This window comes from Macrotis lagotis, chromosome 4 (genome assembly GCF_037893015.1).
Source record: "Macrotis lagotis isolate mMagLag1 chromosome 4, bilby.v1.9.chrom.fasta, whole genome shotgun sequence".
In the NCBI taxonomy this organism is placed as follows: Eukaryota; Metazoa; Chordata; class Mammalia; order Peramelemorphia; family Peramelidae; genus Macrotis; species Macrotis lagotis.
Genome location: NC_133661.1, coordinates 249,456,546 through 249,479,827, shown reverse-complemented (window position 1 = coordinate 249,479,827; position 23,282 = coordinate 249,456,546). Strand labels below are relative to the sequence as shown.

The 23,282-nt window shown below is 39.9% G+C and overlaps 1 protein-coding gene and 1 long non-coding RNA gene across 2 annotated transcripts in view; one reads left to right on the top strand and one right to left on the bottom strand.

The window, feature by feature from the left end:
* Nucleotides 1-828, bottom strand: part of NEK9 (NIMA related kinase 9) — a 39,428-nt gene extending 38,600 nt beyond the window's left edge. The window contains exon 1 of the mRNA XM_074235696.1: nucleotides 588-828. Within this exon, the coding sequence (XP_074091797.1) occupies nucleotides 588-812 (225 nt within the window). The 5' untranslated portion in view covers nucleotides 813-828. The remainder of the gene's footprint in view (nucleotides 1-587) is intronic.
* A 309-nt stretch (nucleotides 829-1,137) lies between these two features.
* On the top strand, nucleotides 1,138-8,119 carry LOC141522333 (uncharacterized). The gene is made up of 3 exons (XR_012478197.1): nucleotides 1,138-1,483; nucleotides 5,856-5,906; nucleotides 6,408-8,119. It is a non-coding gene; the product is annotated as an uncharacterized LOC141522333 (long non-coding RNA).
* Nucleotides 8,120-23,282: the final 15,163 nt, after the last annotated feature.

The following is a 23,282-nucleotide window of genomic DNA, read 5'->3' as shown; positions in this document are numbered from 1 at the left end:
AGATAATGATGCTGCAGATCTGAGACAGGATACTAGGGAAAGGAAAGAGGAAAAAGAGTAAAGAAAGGGGAGAGAAAAGGCAGGGAGAAAGAAAGAGTTAAAAGAAAAAAAGGGAAAGGGGAAAGGCTAGGGAATTTTTTTTTCTTTTTAGAGTTGCCAAAGGACTGGAGATAGTCTAGCAGGGCTCTTTCATTTTACAGGTGCTGAAACTAAGGAAGAGAGGGATTAAGAGCCTCCTATTCTATATCTATAGGATGGAGATAAACAGGGAAAGGGAAAAGGAAGAGGAAAAGGGGAAGGATGAGTTAGGTAAATAGGAAAAATTTCTTTTTTCGAGCTTTAGAGGATTTGCGGCAAACTGGGAGAGCTTCTTCATTCTGCAGATGAGGAAACTGAGGCACAGAGACGCAAGGCCTCACTTTCAACATCTCTAAGTGGGAGATGATAAATACGGGAAGGAAAAGGGAAGAAGACAAGGGAGCAGGGGAGGAGGAAGGCAAGGCGGAAGGAAGCTCTAGTAAGAGGAAGGGAAGGGCTTGGCCGCTGGCAGGGCGGGCCGGCGGGGCGGGGGCCCGGCCCCGCTCTACCTCGGTGCGGCGGTACAGCGTGGCCTCCCCGAAGGCGCCCCGGCCCAGGACGCGGATGGGGATGTAGTGCAACTCCTCCTGCTCCATCGGGAGGCCGCCGCCGGCGCGGGAGGCCGGGCCGGGGCCGGGGCTGGACAGGGAGCCGCCGCCGCCGCCGCCGGACTCGCTCCCGAAGTCCGAGTTGATGGAGTCGCAGTGTCGCTCGTACTCGCCCAGCACTGACATGGCGGAGGCCGCTTGGCCGGGCCCCGCCGAGCCGGAGAGGGAGGAGGCCGGGCCCTGAGGTGGAGCGCCGCGGCGCGGGGAGGCCCCCGGCGCGGGGCAGGGCCGGGCCGGGCCGGGCCGGGCGGCGGCTGCCCTACAGCGTCGCCAGCCTCGCGGGTGCGCGAGGGTCCATGTTGGCCCCGGCCGCGCCTGACCCGGAACTCCTTGCGTCCTCTTCCGGTCCCGAGCCGTGCCCTCGCCGCCCCCCGGCCCCTTCCTGTCAGCCTCAGCGCGCCCTTTCTAAGGAGGCGAGGAAAGCGGCGCGCCCCGCCCTGCCGGCGGGCGGAGAGGGGCGGCCGGCGCGTGGGCACCTCGGGGGGCAGGAGCGAGAGCGGCGCGGGGCCGCGGCCTCCAGGAGCCTCCCCAACGGCCCGCCGCTCCGTCGGGCAGCTTCTGCCGTTAGCAGCAGTTATATTGTGGGGGGGTTTATTCATTTTCAGTTTTACAATTTTCCCCCAATCTTACTTCCCTCCCCCCACAGAAGGCAATTTGTCAGTCGTTACATTGTTTCCATGGTATCCATTGATCCAAATTGAATGTGATGAGAGAGCGATCATATCCTTAAGGAAGACACAAGAGACTTGTTATCCTAAGAGATAATAAGGTAGCAGTTTTTTTCCCCTAAATTAAAGGTAATAGTCCTTGGTCTTTGCTCAAACTCCCCAGTTGTTTCTCTGGATACAGATGGTATTCTCCATCGCAAACAGCCCCAAATTGTCCCTGATTGTTGCACTGATGGAATGAGCGAGTCCATCAAGGTGGATCATCAACCCCATGTGGCTGTTAGGCTGTACAGTGTTTTTCTGGTTCTGCTTATTTATTTTGAGTTTTACAACTTTCCCCCCATTCTTGTTACCCTCACCCCGCACAGAAGGCATTCTGTTACTTTTTTTAAAATGAATTGATTCTTTTAATGCATGCATGCATGTGTTTATGTATGTTTATGCATGTGTTTGTGTATGTGTTTATGCATTTATGTATGTGTTTATGTGCGTTTATGTGTGGTATGTTTATGTGCATGCTTATGCATTGTACGTTTATGTTTATGTATGTGTTTGTGTGTTTGTGTATGTGTTATGTGTTTATGTATTGTGCATGTGTTTATGCATGTATGCATGTGTTTGTGCGTGTTTGTTTATTTATGGTTTTGCTAGGCAAATGGAGTTAAGTGGCTTGCCCAAGGCTGAGACCGGATTTGAACCCAGGTACTCCTGACTCCAAAGCCGGTGCTTTATCCACTACACCACCTAGCCGCCCCTCTGTTACTCTTTACATTGGTTCCATGTTATACATTGATCTCAACAGTTATATGGTTAACAAATTATAGCGGCTTCTTTTGACGGAGCCAACATCGGGCTCCACAAGGTTCACCATCCATAGTTCCCATCTTGATTAGAAGCGTCTGTTTCCCTCTACAGCCCGTAATATGTTTGATAAATCAAGTCAACAAGCGTTGTTGTTAGCCGTCACTATAAAATGTAAAAAAAAAGGCAGGTACATTTAGGAAAACTGGAAATAAATGGAAGTAGGGGAGGACAATAAATAGTAAATCAAGGTTTTTTATGAATGGGGTTAAGATGCGCCAAAACTGCCAGGCAAAGCTAAAGCAAAGTAATATAAAAATGGGAGATAGGGGAAAAAGACTTTTTTACCCCTTTAAAATCTTGAGGGAAAAAAGCACACAAGAAGGTATTAAACCACTCCCTTTGTGGGTAGGATGATGAAAAATAGTGAGATGGCAGTCATGCCTATTATCTCTATCGAGAGAATGACCTTTGCTGTAGCAAGTAGTGTGGGGGGGAATAATAGGGAGTTGATACCGTGACCCTTATGTTAGTGATCTTTGATGGTTTGAAAATTTTTATTTTCTTATTCTGAACTTGTAAAACACCAATAAAATAAACATTTCAATATACAGAGAAAAGTCACCACTGATCTCTTAATTGTCAGATCTAATAGTTTTTCGGTTCTTATCCTTTAATTTTTAGTCTTTAATGGTGTTCATCACCGTTTCCCCTTGGACACTCACCTCTCTGGGTTTTTGTGACCTGTCTGACCCCTTCTCAGTTCCATTTGCTGAATTTTCATGCAGCTTATTACAAATAACGTAGTGGATAAAGTGGATAAAAATAGTGGATAAAGCACTGGCCTTGGAGTCAGGAGTACCTGGGTTCAAATCCAGTCTCAGACATTTAATAATTACCTAGCTGTGTGGCCTTGGGCAAGCCACTTAACCCCATTTGCCTAGCAAAACCCTAAATGGAAACTCCTAAAGGCACTATCTTGGACTCTGTTCTATTACTATCCCTCTTGGTGATCTAATAGTTAGTTCTCAGGGGTTCAAGAAATCCCAGATCTAGCTAATCTCTAAACCTCTAATCTAGCTCTAATTCTGTATCACCAATTTGGATACTGTAAACTGGATGTCTTTGACTCAACATGTCAAGTATAAAACTTACATTTTCTTCCAAATATTATCCTTTGGAAATCTTGTTTAGTGGGGACACTTCCCACTGTCTTTCTAGTCATCTGGGCTCGCAATTTTGATATCATCCTTGACTCTCACTTATATTCTCTCCATTTATCCAATATATTGCCAAATTTTGTAGGTTTTTATCTTCATAGCATATTTTGTACAATACATTTTTCCCCATAAGTAGCTTAACATAGTCCTTCATCACCTCTCTTCTGGACTACTTCAGTAACTTCCAGATTAGTTTCCTTTTCTTGTTTCTCCATTGCAATAACTTCCAAAATGATTTTCCTAACACACACACACACACACACACACACACACAAACACCTTCCAATGATTTCTTATTGCCATTACTATCAAATATAATGTCTTTCTGACTCCTTTCTTTTCAATCTTGCACTTGACTATTATATACTTTACCATCTAAACTGGTCCATTTGCTGTTCTTTACACATAGTACTTCATCTCCTATGAGCAATTGTACTGGTTGTCTTTCAGGCTTCTGACTTGTAGCTTCCCTGGTTTCCTTCAGTACATGGCTCAAATCTCAGCTCCATTCTGCAGGATGAAATTTCCCTGTTGTTTCCCTTCCTCCTCATTCTCTTCCCTCTGAGATTACCTTTCATTTACATTGTATGTAGTCATCTGCTTCTTGTTTTCCTCACTAGAATGTAAAAAACTGTGTTTTTGCTTTTCTTTCTATATCCAATGCTTATTAGTACAATATAGAATCATGCTTATGATTACATGTGAAACTGTGAATATTTATTTTATACAATTTGTTTGTAAAACTATATAATGTTTCAATGCTATTCTGCTCCACGATTCTCTCTGGATTTTCTTCTCTTGTGCATTTAAAAAACTGTTCCTCAATCTTCTTTGCTGTATTCTTATCCAGATCATGTTCTCCAAGCTTTGTAAGTTTCCCCACAGAGTTCTGGGCTCTCTTCTCTTCTCCTTCTAAATTATTTCACTTGGTGGTTTCATCAGCTTTCATGGATTTAAGAATAATTTCTATGCTGAAGATTTTTAAAAATCTACCTATCCTGCCTTAACCTCTCTGCTAACCTCCAATCTGTGCTTTACACATCTAGACTGGATGTCTTTTAGACATCTTAAAATCAACATGTTCAAAACTGAATTTATTATCTTTCCCCTTAAATTCTCTCCGATAATTCCTTTTTATTGTAGAGGGTTTATAACCTAGATATCATTCTTGACTCCTCACTATCTCTCACCCCCTCCGCATATCTATTCTGCTCCCGAAACCTGTTGATGTCATCATTGCAACATCTCTCAAATATTGAACCTTCTTTCCTCTAACACTGGCACCAATCTCAATCTCATAACCTCAAGCTTGGACTATTGCTAAATCCTGATGGGATCTACCTGCTTCAGTTTTCTCTCAATTCCAATACATCCTTCAGTTGCCAAAGTGATTTTTCTGAAGCACAGGTCTGACCATGTCATCCTACCCTCCACCCCCAATCAATAAATTCCAATGGCTCTCAATCACCTCCAGGATCAAGTACAAAATATTCTAATAAGCCTTCAAAATCTAGCCCCTCCTACCATTCCAGTTTTCTTATATCTTATTCCCTGCAACATACTCTTTCATGGTCTCCTTTGCCATTTCATGAACAAGACATTCCATCTCCCAGTTGTAGGTATTTTTCTTGGTTGTCCCTGATGTGTGGAATGTTCTCCCTTCCCAACTTTGCTTCCAGACTTGCCTGGCTTCTTTCAAGTCCTAACTAAAATTCCATTTTTTAACAGAGTTTTTACCAACCTCTACTAATTCTATTGCCTTCTCACACTTATTTCCTATTGATTTTGTATATAGCTTGTAGGCACATATTTGTTTGCTTCTCTCCCCAATTTGTCAGCATTTTGAAGTCAGATAGTCTTTTGTGCTTTATTGTATTCCCAATATTTAGCATAATACCTGGTTTATAGTAGGTGATTAATATTTGACTAACTGAATACACCAAAATTCACTAGCCATCCCCCCCATCAATAGGTAGCCTTTTAATTTCCAGTTCATTGAAACAAAAAAGATGTTAATATTTTTGTACATATGGGTCTTTTCTCCCACATATCTGGGATATATGCTTAAATAGAAGTATCACTGGATCAAGGGTATATAAGTTTAGAAACCTTAAGGATGTAGCTATAAATTGCTTTTTAGAATATCCAGACAATGCAGAATTCCACCACGGTTATCATTTGCCTTTTTAGTTATCTTTGATAAACAATTGGATTGGAAAAAGGCACTTCAACATTGTTTCAATTTGCATTTCTCTTAAGTTATTTGGAGCATTTTAATATGGCTATTTACAGTTTGAATTTCTTTCTTGAGAACAATCTGTTTATATCCTTTGACAATTTATTGGATGGGGAATGAGAACTATATGTATGCATATATATCACAGAGACATGTTTTTATATTAGATCTTTATCATAGAAATACCATGTTATGGTTTTTGGTTAACTTTCTTTTCTAATTTTATTTTTATTTTATTTTTTAGGTTTTTGCAAGGCAATGGGGTTAAGCGGCTTGTCCAAGGCCACACAACTAGGTAATTATTAAGGGTCTGAGACCAGATTTGAACTAAGGTACTCCTGACTCCAGGACTAGTGCTCTATCCACTGAGCCATCTAGCTGCCCCTCTTTTCTAATTTTAATTGAATTTTGGTTGTGCAAAAAATTCTTCAATTTTGCATCATCAACATTAATTTTATCTCCTGTCATCCTCTCTGACCCTGTTCAGTAAAGAACTTTTCCCCCATCCCTTCCTGTGAAAGGTATCTCTTTCCTTGCTCCTCTAATTTATGATGTTTTTTATTCTTACATCTTCTATCTTCTTGGAGATTAGTGTTATATATGGTGTGAGATGTTTATCTAAACCTTATTTCAGCTAGAATGCTTTCTAGTTTTTTCCAGAAGATTTTCTTAGAAAATCTTTATCCCAATAGTTGGCATCTTTGAGTTTATCTAAAACTATGCTACTATGCATATTGGTTTATAATTTTGTAATATAATTTGAGATCTAATAGTCCTATCCTATTATTTCCCTTAGCATCCTTGACCTTTTGTCCCTCCAAATGAAATCAGTTACAACACATTAAACACAGTGAACATCTGGAAGCAACAATTATTTGCAAGTCAATCAAAAAGTGGGGGAACAGCAGGGGACCTCTGCCAGAGAGCACTTGGAGCCCAGCCCTCAGGGCACATAGCCAGCAGCTTGGTCTTTCTGCAGCCCAGATCCGGAAACAGAAGCAGGTGGAGCAGTAAGCAGGAGCCTCCAGGGCATGAGCCCATTGAGCTGAGGGAGGGGAGTGAAGAGAGAGATACTGCAGAGCTCTGTCCTCTGCCTCTGGAACAGGACTCTGGGGCTCTGACCACATTCAGATCCTGATCCCAGTCTAGGCCCCCCCATAGAACAGCGCCCCCCCCACCTCAGCCCCATGGCAGAGGGGGGCACTTATGGTCATTCACAGACCAGGAGGGAGGACAGAGCCTCACATACTGAGACCCTTGTGGGAGTATCCCAAAAGCTCAGGAAGCACCCCAAAACCAGGCCCAGGCTGGGAAAATGAGCAAACAGAGAAACAAGAGGAACATCATTGAGAAATATTTTGCAAATGGATAAAACAGTTCAAAAAGTTATTGAGGAGAAGAATGCCTTAAAAAGCAAAATTGGCCAGATGGAAAAAGAAATAAGAAAACTCTCTGAGGCGAACAAATCCTTCAGACAAAGAATAGAATTCAGGGAGATTGATGAATTTACCAGAAATCAGGAATCAATACTTCAAAACTAAAAAAATGAAAAATTAGAAGAAAATGTGAAATATCTCATTAAAAAAAACTCATATGGAAAACAGATTTAGGAAAGATAATTTAAAAATTATTGGAATACCTGAAAGTCATGATCAGGAAAAGAGCCTTGACATCATTTTCAAAGAATTACTACAGGAAAATTGCCCTGATATTCTAAAAGCAGAGGGCAAAATAGAAATGGAGAGAATCCACCAATCCCCCCGAGAAAGAGATCCCAAAAAACCAAACCCTAGGAATATTATAGCCAAGTACCAGAACTCCCAAGTCAAAGAGAAAATATTACAAGCAGCCAGGAGGACACAGTTCAAATATTGTGGAGCTGCAGTCAGGATCACACAGGACTTAGCAGCAACTACATTGGAAGCTCATAGGGCTTGGAATACAATAAACCAGAAGGCAAAAGAGCTTAGAATGCAGCCAAGAATGAACTACCCAGCAAGGCTGAATGTCCTCTTCCAGGGAAAAAGATGGACTTTCAATGAACCAGGGGAAGTTCAAATGTTCCTTTTGGAATGGCCAGAGCTAAACAGAAGGTTTGATCTTCAGATACAGGACTCAGGTGAAGCATGGAGATTGGAGGAGAGGGGGGAAATATGAGGGACTTAATGATGATAAACTGCATGTATTCCTGTATAGAAAAATGATACTGATAATACTCATATGGACCTTCTCAGCTAATAGAGCAGGTAGAGGGAGCTTTTATAGTTGAAGCACAGGAGAAAGCTGAATTCTAAGATAAAATATGGTGTAAAAATGGAGTCAATAGAGAAAAAGGGAAATGTAATGGGAGAAAGAAAAAGGAGAGGGGGAATAGGCCAAGATATTTCATATAATAAGATTTTTTTATTACAATGAGCTATTGCCATGATATGGAAGGGGGGAGGCAAGGGGGAATGAAGGAACCTTTGCTCTCATCAGAGGTGGCTAGGAGAGGAAACAGCATATATACTTAATGGGGTAGAGACATCTGGAGTAAGAAGGAGGGGGGGAGCAGGGGGAAGGGGTGGGGATGTGAATAAAGGAGGAGAGGATGGACCATGGGGGGAGAGTGGTCAGATATAACATATTTCCTTTTTTACTTCTTGCAAGGGGCTGGGATTGGAAGGCCTGTCCAGGACCATGGGGCCAGGTGGATTCTGGGCCTGAGGGGTGGTATGGGAGCTCAGGGCTTCTTGGCCCCAGGACCAGGGATCTGTCTGCTGTGCCACTCAGCCACCCTACAGCAGAGTCAGAGTGAAAGGAGAGAGAAAATAGAGTACGTGGTAGTGGAGAAATAAGAAAGGAGGGAGTTGCGATCAGCAATGGCAATGTTGGAAAAATATGGAAGTAACTTTTGTGATGGACTTACCATAAAGAATGTGATCCACCCATGACAGAGTTGTTGGTGTTGGAACAAAGACTGAAGCACATTTTTTATTATTATTTGGGGGAGGGTGCTGGGCAAATGGGGCTGGGTGGCCTGCCTGGGGCCACATAGCAGGGTGATCTTTGGGTGTCTGGGGCCGGATTTGGACCCAGGTGCTCCTGGCTCAAGGGCCAATGCTCTGTCTGCCACCCAGCCACCCCTACTATGATTACTATTTTATTTTATTTTGTTTTGTTTTGTTTTCTTTTTGGTTTTTGCAGGGCAGTGGGGATCGGGTGGCTTGCATGTCACACGGCTGGGTGATTGTTGGGTCTACGGGGCTGGATATGGGCTCGGATGCTTGTGGCTCCAGGGCTGGTGCTTCGTCCATTGCGCCACCTGGCCATACCTACAATTATTACTATTTTTTTAATTCTAATTTTTTTCTCTCCCCTCTACTTTATCGCCCAAGCAAGTCTATATTCGTGGGGGGGGGTATTTTGTTTACTCTTAAACAAGGATATTTTATTAATGTAAAAAACATTTGTACAAAATGAGAATTAAAAAATAAAATTAAATTAAAAAAAAAAAGAATATTGACCAGTGCAATAATCAGTCACGATTCTAGAGGTCTATCAATGAAACAGAGAAGTGGTACATTCAAGTTGCAAGTTTTCTTTAATATAGCCAATGTGAGAATTTATTTTGCTTGATTATGAGTATTTGTTGCAATGGTTTTGCTTTTCTTTTTTTCCAGTTTGAGGATGTGGGGTAAGAGATAGAGGAAAGGTGAGGATTAGGGCTTAAAAAAAAGAGAGAGAGACGCTTCAAATATGTTTTGGAAATATACAAAAAAAAAAAAAAAGAACAGAAGCAAGGCCAGAGGGAACCAGAGATAAGCAGGACAGCTTTGAAAGAAATGTATTGAATTTATCATATATTTGAAAAGAAGAGCAAGCTTTACATAATAGATATTTGTAGTTTCATACACAATCCAATTTCTGTTCTGTACTCATCTTATTTGAGGTCTGTTAAAAATTTTTTTCAAGAGGTGGAAAAAAAACATCATTCTGGAATAAATATATATTTTTTGTGAACAGATCAAGAAAATACTACAAATATGATTTATCTATGTTTATTTAGCAAAGCATTAAATTTGTAATGCTAATGGAAAGATGGAGAGATATGAGTTAGATGAAAGAATTAAGAAGCATTTATTAAGTGCTTATGATATGCAAAGTACTAGGTATACCAATAGAAAAACTACCCAATCCTTGTTTATAGGGAGCTTACCTTCTAATAGGGAAAGACAACACATAGAAGAAGTTTCAGCAGCAGGTCAGATGGAAAGGACTCATGATTCTTAGGGTATGGAGATAAAGCAGATGTAATACATCTTTTTAAAAACCATTTTCATTTCTAATGTTGAACCATTTGACAGGATTTTGACAGTCAAAGATAGAGTTTTTAATCAAAATTACAGCTCTAACCAGTTAGTAAATAAATACCATTTTCAATTGGACAAAGCCAGTGGAGAGTTTTTTAATCCAAATTACAAATCTAACCAGTTAGTTAGAGAGCCAGATGTACAGAACTGGCAGAAAGGGTGATAATCACTGAAAAAAGAGGCAGAAATGTAAATTATTTGCATGTCATACAGAAAAAGCAGAATAATGCATCCATATGCATATTGTCATTATAAGGCAGATTCTGTATTTCAAGGTCCAGTGCTCTAGTACTTTTTCCAAGTAACATTTTTTACTTCATTATCATTATTCATATAACTTATTTGAAAAAAAACAACTCAAAACATATATATATATAAACATATATAAACATATATATATATATATATATATATATATATATATAATATACAGAGGTGAGTATAGATAAATTTTGCCTAAGATATGAACAATTTGGTCAGCTTGAAAATGTTAAAGTAGCAAATAGCTCATATACACAAAAGTGTTGATAAATCACCAAGCATTTATTAATCACCTGCTACATAAAAAGCATTGGATAGCTTGATAATCTAAGCACTACCTTCACAAATTTTTTAAATGTGGATGCATTTATAGCTAAGTTTTTAACTGAATAGTTTTACACATATATTTGGCTACCATGGCCATAGTATAGTCCCCAATGCCTGAACGCACTCCTACCTTACTGCATCATGGTAGCCCTCTCTTAAAGATACCATTCAGGAGCCATATTCTGCATGAATACAATTTTTCTGATTCCCCAGATGTACTGCTCTACCTCCTTTAATACCTAGTGTTTAACTACTTTGTGTATATATATATATATATATATATATATATATATATATATATGTTGTAGCTCTCTTTATATATATATATGTATACATATACATATACATATATATATATATATATATATATGTATATATATATATGTTGTCTCCCTTATTATAATGTCAGTTCATTGAGAGTAGATCTTTTCAGTCTTTGCACTTGGCTTTCCAGTGGTTATTAGCACAGTGCCTGAAGAAGAGTAGATACTAAAAAAAAATACTTGATTGTTAAAAGTATCATTAAAATTTAATGATGAATTATTTTCTCTAGACATTTCCCTCTATATTTCTTCTTTTTCTTCCTCCACTGTAGTGATGCACCCCTTACAACCAAGAAAGAAAAAAAAACTAAACTAAACTGGTATATCAACAACGTCTGAATGCATAAAAATTCCATGTCAAGAGACTATCTCTTTAACAAAAGTTATGAGCTGCATTTCTTTATTTCTTCCTTGGGACTAACATTGATTAATATAATTGCTATTTTCAGCTTCATTTTACTGATTGTTGTTTTTTTCTTCCATTTTATATTGTAGTCACTGTGTATATTTTTTTCCTAGTTCTGTCTCACTTCACTATGCATCGGGCTATATAAATGTTACCATGTTTCTATGAATATTTCATCTTCAGTTTTACATGGTACATATATTACATTCATACATATTAATTTGTTTAGCTATGCCCCAATTAATAGGCACTCAGCTTTCTATGTTTTTGCCAAAATACAGACACATTCTGTGTAATGAAGTCAATAATAGACAGTAATCGGTTTCAACATCAACCCCTCTTTGGACCAGATCCCAGATTTTTGACCCTTAGCCCTGGGACCTTCATCTTTCACTGGTATCCAAACTATGACTGATGAATAAACCCTGACTTAAAGAGCCCTCTGATATTCTAGGTTCTCAGCCAGCTTTATTCCTTAGGTTCAAAAGTCTGCTAACCCAAACCCCTAATTACATGTCTCCTTTTTTTCTAATGATCCTTATATCTGATTCTAGGAGCTATCTTCCTATTATTCTTCATATTTGATGATATTCCAGACCACAATATTATTCAGAAATAATACGCCAAAGTAAGGTAATTAAAGAAACCCCATGGAGTCCTAGACTCACTTTTAAACTATGCCAACTCAAATTCTAAATTCTAAATCCAGTTTAAATTTTTCATTTCTCAGGGCAGCTAGGTGGCACAATGGATTGAGCACCATCCCTGGAATTAGGAGGACCTGGGTTCAAATATGCTCTCAGACACTAAATATTTACTTAGGCCATGTGACCTTGGGCAAGTCACTTAACGCCTTGCAACTGCCTTGCAAAAACAAAAACAAAAAATTCGACACCTCTCTTGATCAACCCTGATTTAAATTATGATACAATTGAATAAATTCAGAACTGACTGGATGTCCATATCCAAAAAATGTCATAATAGTTTTGATGTCAGCTTTGATGGATCCATATCTGATCCCTGGAGCCAGATGAAAACAAGGCTGGTGACTTTGCACCACAATACCTCATTTAAATCCATTTCACTTGCATGTTATGGTATCAACTCTCTGATATCATGGTCTTCTTCTAGAACAAAGGACAATCCCCCCCCCCCAAAAAAAAACAACTGGGTGCTCTTTTTGGTCTCTAACTTGAATAAAGAATGTATACTGATTTGCATATGACTCAATGCTAGATAACACACTGGAAAAAAGTTCAGATTCAAAAAGATGTTGATAGGCTAGGATGTAGAAAGCCAACTTGCAAAAATCAGCTTCATGAGTATAAGATGTGGGAAGTATGGCTAGAAAGTAGTTCATCTGAAAAGGAGCAAAGAACTTTAGGGAACTTTGAACTCAAAGTGAGTCGATAAGTGCAATAAAACAAAAAAGCTAGACTATATAAGGAGAGGTATAGCTTCCCGGAATAAGAAAGTGGTTGTTCTTTATTCTGCTTTGGATGTTTGGTATGAGGGAAGGAGTTGGAGAGAATAAGGTGAAGGGCCCAGAGTTCTGTTGAAGGAAACTAATAAAATGGAAGAAAAGAATGGAAAGATATAGCTTGTTATGTAATGGAAAATTAAATTTCAAACCAGAAATCTTGGGCTAAAGTCTCAGTTCTGACACTAGCTGTGACTGTGTGACTAGAGAAAGAGTGCCCCCTCTTATTTATCCAGCTCAAACCTCTCTCCTGACCTAACATCTTCAAAACCAATTGGACATCTCAATCATAATGTCCCATAGGCTCTTAAACTCATCCTCCCAAAAGAACTTATTCCCCCAGCAAACCTTTACTTCTTGGAAACTTCCCAGCATCCTCCCAGTCACCTGAATTTAAGACCAAGTATCATCCTTGACTCTTCGCTTATCTTCCATATCCAATCTGCTGCTAAATCCTGTCAGTTCTACCTTTCCAAGAATTCTCATATATTCTTTTCCTGACTCAGCTGCCATACTGATTCAAAATCTAATCTCACATCTGGATTACTGCCATAGCCTTTTGGTTGGTCTGCCTTCAAATCTTTCCCTACTCCAGTTCATCATCCACTTAGATGCCAGAGTGGAAGACCTAAAGTGCAAGTCTGACTTTGTTATGCCCATACTCAAAATCCACTGACTCCTTATTATCTACAAGATTAAACATAAAATCCCATTTGGCTTTTAAAGATCTTTACAGCCAGGGCCCTTTTTACCTTTCCAGTCTTACATTTTATTCCCTTCAATGTCCGTGACATTGTAGGAACATTGGCATCCCTGCTGCTCTTTGAACAAGAAAGTCAGTTATCTCCCTATATTTCTTAGTGTCCCTGTTAAAATTCCACATTAAGCAAGAAGCTTTTCCTGCTCCCCTAGTGCCTTCCCTTAAAGATTATCTACAATTTCCATCAAGTATATACATCCTTCTTTGTATATAATTTGTATGTTGTCTTCATTAAGCTGAGCTCTGTGTAAACAGCAATTTTTGGGATTGCCCTTCTCTATATCCTCAGCACATAACTCAGGGTCTAGCACACAGCACATGGGGGCATATTAGATGCTTGTTGACATAACTCCTGGATATTAGGATATTGTATAGTACAGTGGAAAAAACATAATAAGTTTTAAATATCAATAAACCTAATTTTAATCCAATTTTGCTTTTTAAAAACTTGGGGGGAATGATTCTCATCACCCTTCTCAGTCACTTTAAATTCTTCCTTTCAGTTCTACCCAAATTACTTATTCAGTGCTATACCAATAAAACTGCCAAATAACTATTTTACTGATCTAGAAAAAATAGTAACAAAAGTCATCTGGAGTAACAAAAAGGTCAAGAATATCAAGGCAACTGTTGGAAAAAGTAAAGGAAGGGCGGAGCCAAGATGGCAACAAGAGTGGATCCTCTCTTAGGTGCTCTCTCATAAAATTTCTAAACTAAAGACTAACTAAATTTTCAAGAGACAGAACCCACAGAGGGACCCAGTGAGGCAGTTCTCCTACTCAAGGTAACTTGGAAAAGAGCAGAAAGGCTCTGCTCCCCGGGGTTGGGGGGCGGCCCGCCAGAGGGGTGGCCTGGCAGAGCGAAAGAACTTCAGCCTCCTGGAGGCGGCCCGAGGACGCTGGAAGCCCCAGCTCACAGCAGTGGGGGAGTTTCCTGAGCTATGTCCCAGGGAGCACTGGGCATAAATTGGGGGAATGGGGGGAACCTCTGCTAGAGTGAGCACATGAAGCCCAGCCCTCAGGGCACACAGCAAGCAGCATGGCCAAGGCAGTTCAGATCCAGGAAACAGAAGAAGGTGGAGCTGCTAAGCAGGAGCCCTCAAGGCATGAGTGCGGAGTTTAGGGAGGGGAGTGAAGATAGAGAGCTCTGTCCTCTGGCCCTGGAGCAGGAGGCTGGGGCTCTGACCACATTCAGATCCTGATTGCTGTCTAGGCCCCCCCCCCCAAATAGAACAGCAGGCCCCCCCCCCCACCTCAGCCCCGTGGCAGAGGGGGGCACTTATGGTCATTCACAGACCAGGAGGGAGGACAGAGCCTCACACACACTGAGACCCTTGTGGGAGTGTCCCAAAAGCTTAGGAAGCACCCCCAAAACAGGCCAAGGCTGGGAAAATGAGCAAGCAGAGAAACAAGAGGAACACTATTGAGAAATATTTTGCAAATGAACCCAAGAAGGATCAAAACACTCAGTCTGAAGATGAGGAAGCACAAGCTCCTGCATCTAAAGACTCCAAGCAAAACAGAAATTGGGCTCAGGCTATGACAGAGCTCAAAGAAGACTTTGAAAATCAAATGAGGGAGTTAGAAGAAAAACTGAGAAAAGAAAGGAGAGAGATGCAGAAAAAACATGAAAATGAAGTCAGCAGCTTAGTCAAGGAAATCCAAAAAAAAATGCTGAAGAAAATAGCATGCTAAAAACCAGCTTAGGTCAAATGGATAAAACAGTTCAAAAAGTTACTGAGAAGAATGCTTTAAAAAGCAAAATTGGCCAGATGGAGAAAGAGATAAGAAAACTCTCTGAGGAGAACAAAGAATAGAACTCAGGGAGACGAGTTTACGAGAAATCAGGACTCAATACTTCAAAACCAAAAGAATGAAAAGTTAGAAGAAAATGTGAAACATCTCACTGAAAAAACAACTGATATGGAAAACAGATTCAGGAAAGATAATTTGAAAATTATTGGAATACCTGAAAGTCATGATCAGGAAAAGAGCCTTGACATCATTTTCAAAGAATTACTACAGGAAAATTGCCCTGATATTCTAGAAGCAGAGGGAAAAATAGAAATGGAGAGAATCCACCAATCCCCACGAGAAAGAGATCCCAAAAAACCAACCCCCAGGAATATTATAGCCAAGTTCCAGAACTCCCAAGTCAAAGAGAAAATATTACAAGCAGCCAGAAGGACACAATTCAAATATCATGGAGCTGCAGTCAGGATCTCACAGGACTTAGCAGCAACTACATTAAAAACTCGTAGGGCTTGGAATATAATATACTGGAAGGCAAAAGAGCTTAGAATGCAACTGAGAATCAACTACCCAGCAAAACTAAATGTCCTCTTCCAGGGAAAAAGATGGACTTTCAATGAACCAGGGGAATTTCAAATGCTCCTCTTGGAATGGCCAGAGCTGAACAGAAGGTTTGATCTTCAAATACAGGACTCATAGAGAGTGGAGGAGAAGGGGAAAATATGAGGGACTTAATGATGATGAATTGCATATATTCCTGTATAGAAAAACGACACTGATAATACTCACATGAACCTTCTCAGTTAATAGAGCAGGTAGAAGGAGCTTTTATAGATGAAGCACAGGAGAAAGCTGAATTTGAAGATAAAATATGGTGTAAAAATGGAGTCAATAGAAGAGAAGGGAAATGTAATGGGAGAAAGAAAAAGGAGAGGGGGAATAGGCCAAGATATTTCATATAAGATTTTTCTTTACTACAGTGAGCTATTGCAATGATATGGAAGGAAGGGGGGAAGGCAAGGGGGAATGAGGGAATCTTTGCTCTCATCAGAGGTGGTTAGGAGAGGAAACAGCATATATATACTCAATGGGGTACAAACATCTGGAGTAAGAAGGAGAGGGGGGGGACAGGGGGAAGAGGGGGATGTGAGTGATAGAGGAGAGGATGGACCATAGGGAGAGAGTGGTCAGATATAACACATTTTCTTTTTTACTTCTTGCAAGGGCTGGGATTGGATGGCCTGTCCAGGACCAAGGGGCCAGGTAGATGCTGGGCCTAAGGGTTGGTATGTGGGCTCAGGGCCTCTTGACCTCAGAGCCGGGGATTTGTCTGCTGTGCTACTCGGCTACCCTACAGCAGAGTCAGAGTGAAAGGAGAGAGAAAATATAGTACATGGTAGTGGAGAAATACAAAAGGAGGGAGTTGCGATCAGCAATGGCAATGGTGGAAAAATATGGAAGTAACTTTTGTGATGGACTTATAAAGAATGTGATCCACTCACGACAGAGTTGGTGTTGGAACACAGACTGAAGCACATTTTTTAATTATTATTATTTGGGGGGGTGTACAGGGCAAATGGGGCTGGGTGGCTTGCCTGGGGCTGCATAGCAGGGTGATTGTTGGGTGTCTGAGGCCAGATTTGGACCCAGGTGCTCCTGGCTCAAGGGCCAGTGCTCTGTCCACCACGCAGCTGCCCCTATTACTATTACTATTTTATTTTATGTCTTTTTTTCCTTTTTTTGGTTTATGCAGGGCAGTTGGGTTGGGGTGGCTTGCATGTCACATGGCTGGGTGATTGTGGGGTGTACGGGGCTGGATGTGGGCTTGGGTGCTCCCGGCTTCAAGGCTGGTGCTCCACCCACTATACCACCTGGCCATACCTACAATTATTACTATTACTTTTTTAATTTTAATTTTTTTCTCCCCTTTATCATTCAAGTGAATCTATATTTTTGGGGGGAGGGGTATTTTGTTTACTCTTAAACAAGAATATTTCATTAATGTATAAAAAATTGTACAAAATGAGAATAAATATTAAATAATTCAAAAAAAAGTAAAGGAAGGTGGCCTTGCTATAATTCCCACTTGTTTATACTATAAAGCAGCATAGGGTGACTAGGTGGCATAGTGGATGGAGCACCAGTCCTGGAGTCAGGAGTACCTGGGTTCAAATCTGGTCTCAGACACTTAATAATTACCTAGCTGTGTGGCCTTGGGCAAGCCACTTAATCCCATTGCCTTGAAAAATTAAAACAAAACTAAAATAAAATAAAAAAACTGCCTGATACTGGTTAAGAAATAGAGTTAATGGACCAGTGGATTAGGATAGGTATAAAAGAAACAGTAGTAAATGATAGTAAGTTATTGTTTTACAAACCCAAAGACATTAGCTTCTGGTATAAGAACTCACTATTCGACAAAAATTGTTGTGAAAACTAGAAAATAGTATGGCAAAAACTAGGCATAGACCCATATCTCACACCCTATATCAAAATAAGGTCAAAATGGGTACAGGATTTAAACATAAAGGACAGAACCATAGACCAATTAGCATATCAAGAAATACTCTTGTTAGATCTATGGAAAGGGAAGAAATTTATGAATAAACCAGAAAGAGTACATTGTAAACTGCAAAATGAATGATTTTGACTATATTAAATTAAAAAGGTTTTATACTAATAAAACCAATGCTATCAAGATTAGAAGGAAAACAAAGCTGGGAAACAACTTTCATAGATAGGGGTTCTGATAAAGGTGTCATGTAGAAAACTGAATCAAATTAATAAGGTTACCATAAATGGTCAAAATATACGAATATGGTGGAGCCAAGATGGCAGCCTGAAGGCAGCATTTCCTGGGGAACTCCTCCTCACTGAACTCCAAAAAAAAAAAACAAAACCCAAACAAATAAACAAATGATGGCTCTAGCCAAAATTTAAAGGGGTAGAACCCACATAAAGACTGAGTGATACATTTTCCAAGTCTAAGATAACTTAGAAGCTCCTTGGGAAAGGTGTGTTTCACCAGGACTGGGGGAAAAAAGCCACGGCCCCAGCACAGCCCAGCCCAGCCTAGCCCAGCCCAGCCCAGTTCAGCCCAGAGATCACTGACAACAGCTTGAAGGGGCAGTAAGAGAACTCTGCTACACCAGAATGAGTGTGAAGTGAGGAGCACCAGCCACAGAAACTGCAGCAAGAATCTGGAGAAAGCAACCTGCACCCCTAGAGAGGGTCAGGGGTGTCAGGGAAGTCTGCAGAGATTTCTCTGCTCTCCTTCATGGTAGGACTCTGCCGCTAGCCTACACTCAGATATTGCAGTTTGGGCTTCCATACTAAGACAGCAGGATCCCTCTTTATAGGCCCAAGGCAGAGGGAAGTATGGGGGCCATCTACATATCAAAGCACAGGCAAGAAAGCATAAGACCTTGGAGGAATAAAGGTCCCAGTGGGGTGTCCCCCCCAAAGAAACCCCCAAAGCCTTGGAAGTGCTGTAAATTAGTCTTGGGCTGAGGAAATGGGTAAACAACAGAAAAAGAAGAATCTGACCATAGAGAATTACTTTAGTCCCATGGAAGATCAAAATACATAATCAGATGATGACAAAATTGAAGCTCTCATATCCAAAACCTCCAAGAGAAATAAAAAATGGGCTCAGATTATGGATGAGTTCAAAAAAAGACTTTGAAATCCAAATAAGGGAGATGGAGGAAAAATTGGGAGGAGAAATGAGAGTGATGCAGAAAAATCATGAAAACCAAATCAAAAGCTTGGTGAAAGATATACAAAAAAATATTGAAGAAAATAGTATGTTAAAAACCAGTTTAGGCCTAATGGAAAAAAAAAGCAAAACAACAGGCAAATGAGAAGAATGCCTTAAAAAGCAGAATTGGCCAGCTGGAAAAGGAGATAAAAAAGTTCTCTGAAAAAAATAACTCCTTCAAATGCAGAATGGAACTAAAGGAAGCTGATGACTTTGCAAGAAATCAGGAAGAAATAAAACTCTTCCAAAAAAGCCAAAAATTAGAAGAAAATGTGAAATATCTCATTGGAAAAACAACCAACCTCAAAAACAGATCCAGAAGAAATAATTTAAAAATTATTGGGCTATCTGAAAGCCACAACCAGGAGAAGAGCCTAGACTTCATTTTTCAAGAAATTGCCCTGAGATCCTAGAAGCAGAGGGTAAAATAGAAATTGAGAGAATTCACCGGTCACCTCCTGAAAGAGATCCCAAAAGAAAAACTTGCAGGAATATTATTGCCAAATTCCAAAACTCCCAAATCAAAGAGAAAATTCTAAAAGCTGCCAGAAACAAACAATTTAACTACAGAGGCTCCATAGTCAGGATTACACAGGATCTGGTAACATCTACATTAACGGTTTGTAGGGATTGGAATATGATATTCCGGAAGGCAAAAGATCTTGGTTTACAACTGGGAATCAACTATCTGGCAAAACTGAACATCCTCTTTCAGGGGAAAAGATGGACTTTCAATGAAACAGGGGACTTTCAAACTTTCCTATTGAAACAACCAGAGATGAATAGAAAGTTGGATCTTCCAGTACAGGATTCTGGTGAGCCACAGAGGGAGTGGAAGAGAGGGACTAACTATGAGGAACTTGATGATGTTAAACTGTTTCTATTCCTGCATGTGAAGAAGATATTGATAACTCATGTGAACTTTCTCATTTATAAGAGCTGTTAGAAAGAACCTATGTAGACAGGACATAGGAAGGAGTGGAATATAATAGTATGATGTGGTAAAGGGATGGAGTCAATGGGTGATAAAGGAAAGTACTGTGAGGAAGGAAAAGGAGATGAAGAAGCTAAGAAATTTCATATAAGACAAGGAAAAGCTTTTTTCAATGGAGTAGGGGGGAAGGAGGAAGGCAAGGGAGAATGAGTGAGCCTTCATTCTCATCAGACATGGCTCAAAGAGGAAATAACATACACACTTAATAGGGTGAGGAAATCTATCTTACTCTAGAGAAAAATAAGAAAGGGATGGGATAAGGGGGAATGGGGAGAGGGAAGGGGGAATAGGTGATAGAAGAGAGGGAAGATCAAGGGAGAGGGTACTCAGATACAACATGCTTTTGGGCAGGTTCAGGACTGAAGAAATGAGAATGGGGAGAAATAGAGTGGAAGTACAGCTAGTAATAGCAACTGTGGGAAAAAATATTGAAGCAACTTATCTGATGGACTTATGATAAAGAAAGCAACTCACCCCAGAGATGGAGCCATTGGAATCTGAACACAGACTGAAGTACAATTTTTTTTTCCTTCTCTCTTTATTCTTGTGGTTTCTCATCTTGGTGGGGAGAGGAAGGGGGTTTATGTTTACTCTTATAACACATTCAATTTACATTAATGTATGGCATGGAAACAATATAGATACTATCAGCCTTTTGTGAGTGTGTGTGGGGGGAATGTAGAATTGCAAAAAATGGGTACATATTACTATTGTATATAATTGGAAAACAAAATGTTTTTTGTTTTTTTAGTTTTTGCAAGGCAATGGAGTTAAGTGACTTGCCCACACAGCTAGCTGATTATTAAGTGTCTGAGGTCACATTTGAACTCAGGTACTCCTGACTCCAAGGATGGTGCTCTATCCACTGCACCACCTAGTTGCCTCCAAATAAAATGTTAAAAGAAAAAAAAATACTCATAAAAAAGGATACAAATACCCAATTTTCAAATGAAGAAATTAAAGCTATAAATGATCATATGAAAAAAGTTCCAAGTCATTATTGATTAGAGAAATGTAAATTAAAACAACTATGAGGTACCAAACCTATCAGATTGGCTAAGATGACAAAAAGGGAAAATGATCAATGATGGAAAGGTTGTGGGAGTATTGGGACATTAATGCACTGCTGGTAGAGTGATGAACTAATCTAACCATTCTGGAGAGCAATGCCCAAAGAGCAATAAAACTGACCATAACCTTTGACCCAGCAATATCAATACAGGGTCTATATCCACAAGAAATCCTAAAAAAAATGGGAAAAGTTCCACATGTTCCAAAATGTTCATAGCTATTCTTTTCAAAATAGTAAAGAATTGGAAATTGAGGAGATGTCCATCAATTGGGGAATGATTGAACAAGTTATGGTATATGGAAATTATGGAGTACTATTGTTCTATAAGAAACCATGAATGGTCAGACTATGGAGAAGCATGGAAAAAATTACAGGACTGATGCTGAGATGAGAGCAGAACCAAGAGAACATTGTACACAGTAACGATAATTAATATGAGTTGATCAACCCTGATGGATGCAGCTCTTCTCAGCAGTTCTGGAACTAGGACACTCTAGAAGACCTATTATGGACAATGCTATCCATATTCAGATGAAGAGAAACAAAACAAAACAAAAAAACAAACCACAGAATCTGAATGAACACCATGTTTACTTTCTTAAAATTTCTCATTTTTCCTATTTCATGACTAATCTGCAATCACATTAAACACAAATGTGTATGTATAATGTTCACTATACTGCTTGACTCTGAGGGGAGGGTGGAAGGATATCATTATAATATCAATTGGAAAAATACAATAGCTGCCCCTTATCTATCTGCCTATTCTATTAATCAATCTACAAGAAGTATGTTCTCCAGATATGACCATGCTATAGTTAGGACCAAAGCTGAGCTGCTAGGAGATGCAGTGGATAAGGGCAGGCCTGGAGTCAAGAGAACCTACCTTCAAATCCAGCCTCAGACTTCCATTAGTTATGCAAATTCACATGGATAATAGGAGGAGGATGTAAGGGGATAATAGACAGAGTATGTGGCCATGAGGAGTTCATCCTGAGAGTCATTGAGACCTGGGACAACAGGAATGTCCATACCAGAGTGCTCTGAACTCAGGAAGGAGCTCTGGCCCTTCTCTCTCTTTGTTCTCTTGCCTTTCATCCTTATCTTGTTGAATATTCTCAGGAAGGACCTTTTGTCCTTATCCCTCTGCCTTTCATCCTCATCTTGTTCAAGTGTCCCAGGAAGGAGTTCTGGTACTTATCTCTTTACCTTTCATCTTTATCTTGTTGAAGATTCCACATTTTTCCAGGATACAGACCTTTTGTGGCATGCCTGTTATACTTCCACAGGCCTGGAGATGAGGAATGTTGATACAAGGGGACTAGGCTTATATATACCCTTATTTCAACTATGCGAGTTAGAGATGTAGCATATACCTGCAATAAACTCCTTGCTTATCTCTCATTGGCTGATTTTCATTATTGAACATGCGGGACATGTCTGGCGGAGCTCCCCGAAGAGTCGTGTGAATTAGACTGAGATCCGGCTGCCCAGAGTGGACCGCAACAGGAGGAAAAAAGTTTCTATATGAATAGTCCTTCAAGTGAACTGAAAATTGTGATGCATTAGCTGTGATCAACAGAAAATATAAGGACAACTGATATCCATCACTATGAAAAGTATGTTTGCCAGATGAAACTGAGTAGGAATAGCTATAGTGAGTCATTCATTATGCAGAAACAATAATCAGATATGGAACTATTCACCTGTCAGTGAACTTTACTCAGTTTGTTACAGGTTAAATTGTGTGTAAGTTCTATTATCTGATTTTAGGGAGAGATTAAGTAAATATGCATATTCCCAAAATGCATTTTTATAATAAATAAGGGAAGAGAGTAAACTATCTCTTGCTTTCTAGGAAATTTAACATTAGCTGCCATGGACTACTCATTTCAGAGGTAAACTCCAGGTGTAGCTATAATTTGGGGGCACCTTTTCTGAAGCAGTTACTCAGACAGGAAGAAAGTCTCTGGCAACAAATTCACATCAACCAAAAGGATATTAACTAGGTTTAATTAAGGTGATACACTACATAGTATCATACCATATGTAATGCAGTTAAAATATTTGAATCACTATGTTCACTATTGTTTTACTGTATGTAGAGAAGGCATTTGATTTCCAAATTCTGAGGAGTGTGATCTATCCATTCTAACAGCAGGTGGCGCCATTATTCAATGTTTAG